At 39.2% G+C, this 14,503-nt stretch overlaps 1 protein-coding gene across 1 annotated transcript; it reads left to right on the top strand.

The window, feature by feature from the left end:
• On the top strand, window positions 1–9,865 carry LOC139732150 (homeobox protein Mohawk-like). The gene is made up of 6 exons (XM_071643022.1): window positions 1–317; window positions 6,652–6,820; window positions 7,545–7,695; window positions 8,217–8,672; window positions 8,992–9,064; window positions 9,778–9,865. Exons 1-6 carry the CDS (start codon window positions 1–3, stop codon window positions 9,863–9,865), a joined length of 1,254 nt encoding a protein of 417 aa, XP_071499123.1.
• Window positions 9,866–14,503: the final 4,638 nt, after the last annotated feature.

Genomic DNA, 14,503 nt, shown 5'->3' with positions numbered 1-14,503 from the left:
ATGGAGACTAACTTACAAGCTACTGGAACCAATAGCTTTGCCCCATCAATGGACAGGCGTATGAAAGAGCAGGTGTTTTGTGGTGTGGCGAGCCCTGAAGATCGGTGTGGGGCTGGGCCGGTAGGAGTTGAGCTCGGACTTACTGTTGGAGTCCAGTCGGCGTCAATGGGAGGTGATGTAGCATCCAGTTCCGTTCGAGATCTTCTCGCTGCTGCTCCGAGTAACAACGGAGGGAACAATGATTCGACCATTTACAGAGCTGACTCCTGTGGAACGTATCGGCAACACAACCTGCGACTGAGAAATCGCTTGAATCGGTGAGAAATTTACTTATCATACTGATTACTGTACCATTTAGCTGTTTAGTGTAGAGTAAAGTCAGTTTAGTCAGTTAAAATTAGGCTGAAAGGTGATACCAGCTTTTCTCTTTTTTAAACAATTTCATTTGTGATCTGATCCCTATGTCCTACCACTTTTATTAATACAATGTATTCATTCTTCATTTATGAGATACTTGATTTGTCTGAGATCACTGCGTGCACTGACAACTCATGATATAAATATGTGCACCTACGCACCTATCCGAAAATTGTTTTGCTGCTGTTATTCTGGTCGTGTCAGATTTCGGTTCAGCTGATATACATGAGCTTACTCCTTGTAGTTGTACGATCGTGTCTGAGATTATTTTCTATATGAAATGATCAACATATTATTATCAAGAGGATGGACTGGATGATCAACATATCAAGAGGATGGACTGGACTGGGATGTCATTGTCGCCGGCCGCGATTTACAAGGATGCTAACGTGGCGAGTTTGCGTCATTTCAACGATTTATAATACACTATCCGATGATACACTGTCCATGTCCATGATACAATAATAATACCTCTTAGTAATAGTCGATTTTGAAATCTGCCAACATTACACAAAGGACACAAAGTGCACAGCCATGCATGGTGAACTTGTTTGAAATCGCAGACTCTATAAAGCAAGAATAAAGTTATGCTAAGTGCAGTATACCCGAGGCCGAGCATTCGAGACCGTCAACGGTCAAGATGACGTCACGAGTAGAGAATTCTGTGAAGTCCATGGTTTGTTCTCCTTGAAGTCATGGTGAAATACCCATACACGAAATGTTTTGTCCAACCTGTGTGCTGAGATTTTTTAGTCACCACGCACCTGTGTGATATTTGTGGAAGCCACAAGTTGAATCAAATATTTAGTTTTCTTGTTGATGTAGTTGATGATTTAGTTTTCATGTTGATGTATTAAGGATTTTTTTTTTTCGTAGTTTAATGAAAAATCATTAAACTATTGCATTTCAAAAGTGAGTTAGTGGTCTTGGCCCTGCGACTTTCATGATAGATAACGTGCTCGTGAATGTATCTTCAAAACAAATGCTAACGGTCTACCTCATGACCTGTGCAGACTCTCCTTTCACTTCGGAAAAAACAGAAAACACTCAAAAGATACAAAAGAATGAGCTGAAATATCATCTTCGAGATTAAAAAAAAAAGTAACAACGGCAGTTACCAGTGAACATCGCGATGCTTTCACTCTGGGTATTGTTTTTGGTGGGTTTTTTTTTTCTGATATCCGCGTCCACTTTGCAACAAGAATTCGTGTTCGGTGATATCATTATTGCAGGCAGCATGTACGGTCAGTCGGTAATTAAACTGACGTCATGCACACATTGCACAACCAAGGTAGTAGATTTATTTGCTTAATGGTTGACTTGGTAAAAATCCTCTACGGGTACTGTGCGGAAGGGGGAGGGGGAGTGAACAAGGAATAAAGCGGAGCACATGCCACTCAAAATCATTCATTATCTGGAATAATGTACTAGTAATCAAGTGAAACTTGTTTGCTAATGATATTTTTATGTACTTCAATGGATTATCAGAGAGACTGGATTGTTGAACTTTCACTGTCTTACGGATGCTGGCAATGTCTTCTTCAGGAATTTATTGAACTTTTATGGGCATAGATATAGGCCTAACAGTGCCTGCAGTTCAACTTGAGTCTTTAAGGAAAGGTTTTGCTCTTGGGCAGAAATGGCTTGTCTTTGCTTATCCAAAATTATTGACTCGCGACTATGCGATGGTTTCGTGAAATGACGAGCCTTTGTGCTGAATGATTCCTAGCATCCCCGGCTTCATAACCATCGATACGTCTTTTAAAAGTAAACCCATACGTGAGTCATTATTTCATTCTTCCTTTCTTTTTTTTCTTTTATAGCACATTGTGTAGATTTCAAAAGAGATGATGCCACGTGCTAGACACTTTCCTGATCTTTCTGGCAATCAGAATCAACTAGCGTGAAAATCAAATGAATGGCATACTGGTACTGTAGCATCACTATAGCACGCAGAGATAGGGTGATACCAAAGTTGCTGGGGTTTTTTACGTTCATTTTAGTATCTCTTTTTGTCGGTTTGTCCTTTAGTCTGTGCTCGTAATGTCTCGTTTACGAAAAAAAAAAGAAGAAGAAAGGTTTACAAATTGATAATTTTTATTCATGAGATATTTTGTTGCATTATATTAATGTTGAAATATGGGCGTGTGATGTGTGCAGTTGTCACCAGAGCACTCTATCAGCGGGTTTTCCGTCTAACTTTAGGTAAAGCCTGAATATTGAACTTTTTAATCTTTTCTCCATTCCAGGTCCGTATTGTATAAAAATAACAATCTCGACATAATTATGCACTTTTCGTCCTTAGGTTGTAAGGTAAATGTGGCTAATAACAAGGTATCCTTATCCGAATTAATGAAAAAAGTTTTTCTATGTTTAGTGTGTTTATTAATCCATGGTGTGCAAAATAAAAGGAAAAAGCACCCACATCAATGTTTGTGATCACCCTAATTTTCAAAACTATCTTGCCGCAATGAAATGTCGAGTTGACGCGAAGTAATCTCACAAAATGCAAGTGAAAGTCCTTTTTGCCTATTGAAAGATGGTATACGAGTGCATTGCCAGGGATCCTACTACTACCATTGGTCATCAAATTCCACGAATTGACCGCAATGCACAGGAGCAATTTCGAGCGCGTATCCGACGCTGTTTTTTTTTTTTTATTTCAGTGGTCAATTGACATTTCCACGTAGAGCTACAGGTGGTAAACATTTTTTTTTTCCAAATCCCAATATCATTGGAAATCCTTCAAGCTGTACGAAAGATTTATTACTTATTGTGCGTCAATTTTATGTCCTTCAGTTGTAGCTGCCGGTCATTAGACCAAACCATTTGTGATCATGATTATAACAACCCTTTCAAAGAGAAGAAGTTATTTTCATACAAGTATACTAGTAAACGGATGTCCGTTACCAACTCAATAGTAGCGTCATAGACTTTTAGCACTCTATTAATTCAGATACTCGTTTATGGAGGTTGCACAACTTTAACTACCTGATACATGAAAGTGATGCATGTTTGCAGTGTATACTTTTGATCTTTACTTTTGAGCTGTAGAACTAAAACAGTGATACGACACTTTAATCAAGGCGGTAAAAGATTGGGAGCATGTTATTTTTAACTTACCAGGCGACTCTTAATCATTTCTGCATCACGTGATATGCGATAATTTGATACTCATCATCATTATCACAAAGATGCACCGCCACTGCAAGAAATCCAAGATGCCAGGCCAGGAATCTGTCTTCAAATAAAACACAGACAACTGAAATACATTGTACAGTAATTCTAGTTGCTATTCGTTCTTATAACCAGAGAGCAAATACGTCGTGGCGGCGATTTTTTTTTTCTTCGTGACATTTACCTCACAGGGGAAAATGTGCGCAGACATAAAATATTTTCGAAAGTTACACACCGCAGGTTTACCTCCCCAGGTCACGATCCGGAATCTGCGATAGACCCACGAGTTTTCCCCCACAACATGAACCTGTTTTGTCTCGAAATCTGTGTAACGTCACGCACAAAGAAAATGAAATTGATATGGGGAGAGTGTTGAGGAATGCCTGCCATCTTGTCTCACTGTTAGGCGTTTTAAACAATCCAGCTACATTATTTCTGTCACACACACACACACACACACACACAAACTTGACTGTTCGTTTATCCTGTTGGTTTTTTTTTTTTTTGATATTATACTAAATCCACGTTCCCTATCGCCAACTTCACTACACACATATACACACACTCACACGCACACACACATACTGTACTCACGTATGATAGTGATGGAGCACGCCGAACAATCGATTTATGAAAGAAAAACACGTAATAATCGATAACCACCTGTTCACGGGTTGTTAACGACATTTACAGAATGCTTTTGCTTATAAACTACTTTTCAGCTGCTATACACGTGCTGCCCCCGTCTTCTAAATTTTAGCCTGCCTCACTAAAAAAAGAAAAATAAGCAAAACAAAACAACACACTGAGAAGTTAGCAAAGGTTGTCAGACATACTATATTTAATTATAAATGAATGAATGAATAAATAAATAAATAAATAAATGTCACGACTTCAAAAGGATGAAGTTCGTGCTGATTTGCAAAGACGAGGTGGAGTAAATCTGTCATCACAAAGCATTCATTGTAAAAATAATTATTAAAGCTTATCAATAGTACACGTTCACTTTGTGCAACGAAACCTAAATATAATAGTTGCGTTTACATAAATTATGTGTCTTCTATATATCTGGCTCATGTTGGTACTCGGGGGATTAGTGCGAGTGAAAATATCGTATGCATTTATGATGCTACGTGTTGTTTGTTATAGGTCCATGGTAATACCAAGGAGTTATCGTTTATATAACTCCTTGGTGAATAAGATTTCTCTACGTTATGCACGGAGTTTGTCCAATGGCATCGTCCAATATGAAGATAAAACGGATGTGACTGTGATCGCCATTGCAGTTTCTTGGAAAGCGCCCTCAGGTGAAATCCAATTATCAATTACTTAAAAGCTGTCAGTAAACATGTAGTTGTTTTCAGTGGTTCATTCTTTAGTTAACAAAGGAAAGACAAGATAATTCATTGACTTTGAGGGTATAGACCACAACCATACAACCAGTCGTCAATTCAATTTTTAGGACAAGATGTCAACCAGCTTTTCAGAAAAATAAACATGGACAACGGAATGCAGTGTCTCATAGCACGACTAGATAGGGGAGCATTTCATGAAGCGTTCTGTCATATTTTTTTTTTCTGACAAACTGTTATAAGCTACTGAAATCCTTGCATCTTATTGGCTGAGAGCAAGTTTGTCGGACAAAACGCTTCATGAAATGCCCTCCCCCCCCCCCCCCCCCCCCACCCCCAATGTGGCATCCGCCTCCCTGGTTCGGCGATGACCAAATTACAATGTTTCTCTATCAGGGGAAGACACATTGATATGAACTCTCTGACTTACTTGGATTCCGTTCAGTCTTGAAGATAGACTACTCTTTTCGTACGAGGTCCCTTCACTTCTGCTGAGCCCATGTCTGCAACAACTTGTACGAAGTACCCCACGACGAAGACCTTGCGGGATTTATATGTAGAATCTAGTTTCGACCACAAAATATTCCTTGGTACGCAGACTTCCTTGGCTAGCGTTTGATGGGGGTATTATCCTGTCACCTCCCTGGTAGAAACCCATTCTTCGGGGCGTGGCACCCTGCTGCTTCACAGACACAAAGAGGGAAACAAATTGTATTCTTAACATGCACCAGAGAGGTTTCATACATGTGTACGTTAGACTCCCTACATGCTTGTCGACCGTACAACCAGGGAGGTGGAAGAATCTGATCTCCTCCCATATATATTTCAAATTTCACATCGGTCATTTTTCAGTGAAACAGAATAATGATAACAGGTATAGGTGTCTGTCTTTCCAACACCTCCCTGATGATATTATCACACAGGCCTCGCATGTTTTGCGAAATTTGAATATTGAATATAATTCTACATTTCATTCGTTAAGAATGTCTGATGAATAATACAGTCATAGACCCAGTTATGATCAGCGGACAGGGCAACAATCGTGCTGTTCCGGCTTCAATTGCCTCGTTACTTCAATTTTCACTTTGTTTTCTTTCTGAGAAAAGATATAGTATGCAAGGCAAACAGTAAATTTTACTCTGCCATACGAATGAGAAGTGTTTCCGTAAAGAGAAACGTAAGCTTCCTATTCTATGGTAGGGTATCAGCGGGTCTAAAACTGTTCCAACTCGTTGTGGTTATTGCCCTTTTGGCTCAATACCGACTATCTGAAATAAGGGTAAGTGGCATGACTAGCCGACATTGCTATCTATATATGTATCTACAGCGGCCTCTCAATTGATAACAGAAAAATTGGCCTATTAAACAGGTGACCGCTACAGCCAGGATACCTGTTTGACTTTTCACGCCTCTTGCATTCTTTTTATACACGCATGCAACGATGTGTCGTCAACAGCCCGTGTTTGCAGGTGGCCGCTTCGTACAAACAGATGGCCGCTAAGGCAGGTTTATCGGTCTTCCGCTTTGGAGGATTTCAGACTATTACCAACATTCACAAGCAAAAAATGTCTTGGAAATTGTCGAGATACATGTGTATGTAAAATACTCATTGGTCAAATAATCATTATAGATGCACATTTGAACAAAATTGTGGAATGAAAATTAAACGAATCCATTCCATATTTATTTGATATCATTTCAACAGAAGCCTGTACCCGTCTCTGATGTCAAACAGAGCGCGCCGCAAGCGGCAGACCATGCAAGACATGACGAAGCCTTTGAAGCAATGGTTGTATAACCACAGGGACTACCCCTACCCCAACAAGAGGGAGAAACTACTCCTTTCGCTCAACTCAAAGATGACACTTGTACAGGTTTGTGAATTCTTCGGTTATCACATAGGCCTAAGTCATGATAGAAATAGTCACTTACGATATTAATAATTTTGGACCTATATATGCAGCTGTACGTGACGCAGTGATCGTACCGAGGGGATGGTACCAGGGTAAAGATGTCGGGACTCTAACAGGGCGGTTCCATGACATGGTTTACTCCTACGACAATTACTCCCGTGAAATATCTGCACGTTAAGCCAAACATAAAACCTATCCACAAACATAACCATAACCCTAATCTTAAACCTCACATCAAACTGAACCTAAAACCCTAACACAACCCTAACCCTAACCCTGTCCTTGGGGAAAATAGAACCGGAGCTATTGTTGCTGGAGCAAATACGTCCTGCCACCAACGGCACTGCAACAGGGCATTTGACACCGCCCTCTACAGTTTGTCACCGATGATGATCACAACAGTCTTAATCACATCAGTTTGTAAATCAAGTAAAGAATCGTATGAAATTGAGTTGAGCTTACTTTGAAACTTCTTGTGACTGTCATTTTATTTTTGTAAAGAATTTGATGATGGTTTTGATTATAAAAGGATCAGTTGATGTAGTTTACGTCATGAGGCATCGAGATTTTCCCTGTAGCTTTTTTCCACAGCGCGCGTCAACAAAGTTGGCGTGCATTTCGATGTAAGATACCATGTAACCTCCGAAGTGTATTCACTCGTTTTGTTTTTGGTATTTTCAACCAGGTATCCAACTGGTTCGCTAATGCCCGTCGTCGAATGAAGAACACCGTTGGCAGACCGTGGCTAACATGGGAGCAGCGAATCAGCCAGTATGACAACCACGTGACAGGAAACGCGGAAAGACTCAGTGTCAGTTCTAGGGACACGGCGACAGGTTTGTATAGTTTCGCGAAGTCTGACGTCATCACCTTTTGAGTTCACTCATTTCTCCTCCTCACTGTAATGTTGTAGCCAAGATTCTCAGAATTTGAATTTAGAAGGGTGCAGTACGTGATCCTTTATTAACGGGTTGATAGAATGTTTTTGTAGTGATCTGTTCCAATACTTCTGCCTACAGGGTAAAGCGAGTGTGGTTAATCTTGTCACTTAATATTCCTGAGTTTCTTTTATTGCTGGTTGCATATACATGTATGTGTTATGTCACCATGTAGTGAACTACGACAACATTGTCAAACAAAGATATATACGAGTTTTTATCTCCAGCTTGGAATTTTATCATTTTCTGACATGGGAAATTTGTTTTATAACAATTGCAATATGGCTATACATGACATTTTATCTGCATAATAGTTGCTCAGACATGAGCCTCGCTTGCAAGTTATCATTAAGCAATGTAATCAACGGAATGTAGAAAGATATTTTCTCTTATTTTTTAATTTTTTTTTCATTTGACAGAGGATGATTTCCATCCCATGCTGGACACAGGATATGCAAATGTCATCTTAGACAACGATGATGACGTCAGGGATGACGAAGACAGCCGTGGTACTCGAACAACCTGGACGCACAACAGCAGCGCCACTGACGGCAAACACTCGCTCGCCACCACGCACAAGTTCAAGAACACCATTCTCCAGCGCTATCTGAATGACTCCTATGAGCACGCACGGAATTTGCAGAATGACGCGCACTGTCCTGCGCCGTCTGAAAGCGCGCGGAATGCGCATCCATCGCCAACAACGGACAATTTGAGCGACGCAGAGATCACAGCGGGTCAGTGCAGAGGTCAAAGGGTAAAGTTCACAGCATTGGATTCCGTGGGTTCCAACGAGTATGAATATCTCTCCTCGTCACCCGATTCGACCTCATCGATTTCCTGCCTTAGTTCTCGCCAACGTCATTCCTCTGAAGGTAAATAAAATTCACGTTCCTTCGTCCCTTCTGAAGAAAGAAGTGAAATATTCTGATAGGGAGAATCGAATATTTTTTTTTCTTCACTAGATTGAAATCGGCAAGAATGCGCCGTTCTGTTATTTTTTTTTAAAGTTGTTGGTTGCCAGTCGGTATTTTACTTCATTGAGATGCACGACCGTGGGATGATGAAGGTGAGAAACAACAACAACAACAAATGTTGTATCTTCAATGATTTTTTTAATGTAAAACAAGGGGGAATGCACATTTCATTCAAGGAAGCGACATTGATCCTCGCCTTATCTTGTCTTGTTCACAGAATACTCTCTTGCCTCGTCGTCAGATGACTGGACGTCGTTTTTGAAAGACGTTAAAAATCCAGAGTTCAAATGGTGAGTCCTTTATTCTTGTGTACTTTCTTCAAAATAAGCGATCTTTGTCGGTCTTTAACTTTGACACCATGCAATGTTACGATGTCTTGACAAAGATGCCTCGTTGAGTTATGAGAGTTTGTGCTCCGAATTTGAGCATCCAAGCAGAACGTGCTTATACGGTGGAAAAATATCACTGAATGTGGATGATTCTTCACTTTGCTTCCTCACAACAAAGTAGGAATAAACTCCGTAACATTTCTCAGGCAAGTTTGCATAATGTCGAAATATATCATTTGATATTATCATTATCCTTTGTGCAAACAAATGATATTTGTAGCAGAGGTGGGCCTGAACCTCCAGAGCTCTTTCATAAAATAAATACAGTGTATATAGATAAATAAATAGAATAAATAGATAAATAGGAAATAGATAAATGAATGAATAAATAAATGAATAAATAAATGAATACATAAATAAAGAGATAAAGAAAGAAGGAAATAAATAGATTGAAATAAACAATTGAATAAATAAATAAATTGTTTTTGTTTTATCAAAAGACGATTCTTAATTCAGCAATGTTTAGGAACAGTATCCTCAACAGGGAGGTGAATGAGGTTTTCCTTGCCCATGTGACCATGAATATTGATGAGTTGTATCAGGTAATGCATATTCATAAATGAATGATTGTTCGTGTCGTCTCTCTCCCTCTCACTTTCCCTCTGTCTTTACAGCAAGGAAGACGAGGAAACGTACTGGCAGGAGATAGTAGCAGCTGTTGCGCTCACCAACATGGCGCGTTCCCGACATCGAGGAAAGTAGTAGAAGCGCTCTCTGGTGTTCATTGTCACATTCTCGGCATCTTAGCCATGTTGCTATACTGGACTGATGTCTCTGTTAACAAACTTGAAGTCATGTCGGAGCTGTTTTGTCGGACTGTGGACGGACATTCAGACAGACGATGGCTTTAGCTGTTGCTTCAACCAGCAAAGATGTTTTCAGAATTTGTCACAACTCATGAAGGCCTTGGGGCTGACAGTCCCCTTTTTCTTTGCTTAAAAGCCACTTATACATGTATTTTCCTTCAAGTTAAGTTGCTTTGTCGTTGAGTAGTTAGCAGGAAACTGTAGAAGCTTTAAATCATCTAGTGTTCATTGTGTAGGAGTTGTATTTATTATAGTTTCATTAGCGTCAGGTATCAGGCATACTTTATCTGTTGGAAGATGGCATCGAGGAATATTTAACATGTGTGTTTTCATGTAAAAATGTTTTCAGGATAATGTTTAGGTATATGATGAAGGCACATTCAATAAGCACATGGAAACTGCAACGATGTAACCAGAAGATTAGGACGTTTTGTATGAATCTCTTTACATGATGAAAAACATCCTTCTCATGGAATTTGTTTCCATGGATGTAGGCCTACTTGCCTGAGTACAGAATGGCTCATACATCTCAAATAATACCACGTAGAGGGCTCTTGTGGTAAAGACGTTTGGGGTTTTCCCCCTTCTTTTGTGGAATAATCATGTACAGTGTATTGTCCTTTGTCGTTGTGATCAGTATTACTTTTGCTTTAATGGCTAAGATTTAGAAAATCCATGCTAAAGTAAAACATTGATTTGCGAGCAATGACACAATTATAGCTGAAGACATCTTGCGTTTTGTCTTGACAGAAGTCAGATTGTCCTGTTAAAACGGGATTCTTTCTTATCAAATCGCTGTTGCTGCCGTTCAATATGTGACCCTTAAAACACACTCGACGTACAATGGGAAAGTTATTAATGGTTCAAGGAGAGTAAAATCTTTACACCACGACTGATTATCTCAATTGTCTTGTGGATAATCTTGATAATCGGATTCTTAAGGCTCCTTTTCGGTGACACAAAGAAACTACTGTACGTGTCCCCCCCCCCCCCCCGCAGTCTTTACAGTAATAAAATATGTCATGAAAGAGGTATAAAAGGAAAGAATAAAAGAGAAAAATTCGACTGAACAATTCTCTTTGCGAATACCAAAAGCTGTTGATCACATAAAGTATGTGCCTGCGAAAGTGTCACAAATGTTAGGCTTTGAACAGGAACTATAATCAGATAAAAAGTTTACAACCTAAATCCGTAGCGGTCATACCTTTATGTCCTAGTGCAATTGTTGAAACCGTGGATACTTCTGGTCCTATCAGACATGTCAGATGAGTATTGGGTACTAGGAGTGGGGAGACATTTTGGGATTTTTTACGGTAGGCCTACTGGTATGATAAGCTTGTACAGTTTGAAGCTTTTTTTCTGTTTATTTTTAGATATATTTTTGTAACGATTTCTTTGATGTTCTCGGAAAGAAATTTACTCAACGAAATTACATTTAATAGCATCACATGAAAGTGAAAACTGCAAGAAATAGGAGGAGACATTCTAAAGATTGTCTAGAAAACACTGCAAAACACCAACATAAAACACACACACACACACACACACACACACACACACACACACACACGGAACGCCATCAAAATACGAAATGTGACTGAACGAAAAAACACGCTGTTATTGTGAATGGTTTGAATTAACCGCGAAGCGTATTATGTCCTGCAAAATCTTTTAAACGTCAAACCGAGTTCAGTCAACACATCAAAATCAAACAGCCAGGATGGAAAAAACTTTCATGGAAATCGGCCGTGAAGTGAGAAAATTATTGAATCTTAATGTTTGCACGTTTTAATGAAAGTTAAACGAGGTGGAGGTGTCACCGCCTTGCATCACTCTCCCATTGGTTTGTGGACAAAATTTCGTAAATATACATGTACCAGTGTTTTTTTTTCCCCTCGATGTACATATATAGTCACCACTTTCAATGATTTGATGCGAAGACTACATTTTCCTATATTTATGAAGCGATTTCATAGTCTCCTTGTTATCCGCACTGTATTTGTTGTTGCGACAAAATGTCACTAAAATGTAACAGTCCCAAAGCTTTCTTATTAAAGACCGATTTTTGATAACACTTTTTCGATTGATTCTACTTAACTCATTCAAGTTCAGTCGAGTATGGAATGGGATATTGCGTTCAATGAGTCATAGCAAAAGTCTGGAAGCTTAGACTCAATAAAGAAGGATCTTGACGAGGTAAGAACAAAATGCAATACACTGTATTATGCAACTGATCAGGAGATTGCTGGTTCGAATCCAGCCTGAGTATTCATACCCATTATTTTTTTTTTCATCATGGCTACTTCTACTTGAACACTGAATAATCGGTGCCTATTTCCGTCGAGGTAGGGCATTTTGTCCATCTGTTGCAATAAAACAACTCGACGAAAGAATCCATTAATTTGAATAAGGAAAATGCAATTACCGTAGTATTATTGTTCTGGTTTTCATAGTTGTTCGTATGTATTCATGTATGCACTTGTTGGATCGTTGTGATGGCAGGCAGGTTCTCCCCCTCCCCTCCCCACCCCCCCCCCCCCAAAAAAAAGAAAACCAAACAACAACAAAAGACTACATCCATCCTAGATAAAAAGACAACGATCAATTGAGGTGCAGAATATGCGTTTTACTGGATGAAAAAAAAGGAGTTTATTCTGTTATCACAAGCATGATCACCATCATAAACATAACACGAACAATCTTTGTACGGTTGTACCTGTTGCGACTTGCTGACTTGACCAGGGCGATATTGAGTGAATATACTTCCTCGTATCCTCAGATGGGGTACACTGATACGAAGTAGGCCCCTACCATATCTGGACACTGTATCCATTGGCCCACTCACGCTGTACAATCAAGTGAAGTCGCCTCACCGCCATCTTACCAGGCACACTCTAAATGGGGATTTGCACGCATCTTCCAGCGGAGACTGTCACCGAGACCATTGTGATGTCGTGAATTCCGTACACGTAAATGGGCGATGTGCGTGGTAAGATGGCGGCGCGGTGGCTTCAAAGCGATTGGCCCATGAGATATCCAGATATCTCCTAGGAGATCAGTGAGCTGGTACCAAATCAAATGCCGGCCACTCATTGGCCAACATCGCCCCTCATAGACGTTTGGGGCCAGTCAATTTGACGCAAATGCGCATTGCGCTACAGATTTGAGGAGTTGCGTACTCGCAAATGATCTGTGTAGCTCTATAGAAATTTCAAATATAAATGAAACAATTATGATTTAAAGATATAATTTACGTCTTTTTATCTGTAAATCATTATTGACGAAATAGGACCTACATGTTTATTATTTATCAAATAATAGCTGAAGTTCTTTGTACCTGAAAAGAAATCTCAGAGATCAAGTCATCTCATCATGACCTTATTGACACTTTAGTAAGATAAATAAATGAGTATGATTGTCTACTTGTAATAGAGGAACGCGTTATTTGCCATTCATGACCGTCACCATAGAAACACAATTAGAATCACAATTACAATCACACAGAGTTATTGCAGAGAAACCCGTGCATCTTCAGCTTAAACAAGTTTCCCTTTTTATCATCACCAGTCATATTTGGAAAGACTTGAAGCTGAATAGCTCTTGTCACTGCACAGGCTAAAATTTTCAGGTCTCGTACCGTCAGAAATTTAATATCTTACATAAAGACACGTGTTAGAAACAGAAAAACCCACATGACATACAAAAGAAAATCAATGTTATTCTTTTTTTCACTTCAAGTTATACATCTTTAAAGTTAACTACCCCTTTTCACGCCAATTCTAAGGTTTGAAAGAGGATTTTTTTCCCCTTGAACTTTCATCAGAGGTCCTTGAAGAAAGACTGGTCTCACAGCTCAATATTCGCACGTGTTTCCTTGATCTAAAAAAAAACATAGATAAACATAAAAAATTATACATTGTACTTGAGATAATAATGATTTGAGAGTTAATGTGTCTATCTCGCAAGGCGGTGCATTCTTTCTGGGAATGCAATAAGTGCGTGACAATGTAGGACACGTACATGTATTATAAATATTGCCATACACGTAGTGTACACAATTGCGTAATAATATATCTCTATTAACTTCAAGATTATCAAACGCAGATGAATTACGAAATTTGTAACGTATCCCTTGATTGACAAATTTCTCTATTTTCCACGGATTTATTGAATTTAACCACTTCCATGTGATCTTCCTCTAATCAAAGTATAATTAAGTAAAATTCAAAGTTGCCAATTTAATGCTTAACAAGAGCACAATTTCTACAATAAACTTACCCTGCAACTTTATAGGTTGATATATATACGCTACATCGTGCTAGCAATGGCAGCGGATATGTTACCATAAGAACGCATATTTAGTTGTTAAACAGTCTTTCTATAAGCAGCCCACAACATCGTGTAATGATTTTATGCCGTTTGGATACTTCGGCAGACTACTGACGCAGCAAAACTTTATGGCAAGAAACAATACGCTGCATTTGGATATCACAAGACAGACTAACAGACAGTTAAGTTGTCGATGTGGACATGA

This window comes from Diadema antillarum, unplaced genomic scaffold (genome assembly GCF_040938485.1).
Source record: "Diadema antillarum isolate AM-2024a unplaced genomic scaffold, OU_Dant_1.0 seq00000400_RagTag, whole genome shotgun sequence".
In the NCBI taxonomy this organism is placed as follows: domain Eukaryota; kingdom Metazoa; phylum Echinodermata; class Echinoidea; order Diadematoida; family Diadematidae; genus Diadema; species Diadema antillarum.
This window is presented reverse-complemented; position numbering and strand designations above follow the sequence as displayed.

What these genes read in the sequence shown, in the direction of transcription:
- LOC139732150 (XM_071643022.1), top strand. Translation starts at nt 1, where the DNA reads ATGGAGACTAACTTACAAGCTACTGGAACCAATAGCTTTGCCCCATCA. An exon ending in CAAAGATGACACTTGTACAG is followed by an intron (nt 6,821 to 7,544) that starts GTTTGTGAATTC and finishes ATTTTCAACCAG; the next exon opens with GTATCCAACTGGTTCGCTAA. An exon ending in CCAACGTCATTCCTCTGAAG is followed by an intron (nt 8,673 to 8,991) that starts GTAAATAAAATT and finishes TCTTGTTCACAG; the next exon opens with AATACTCTCTTGCCTCGTCG.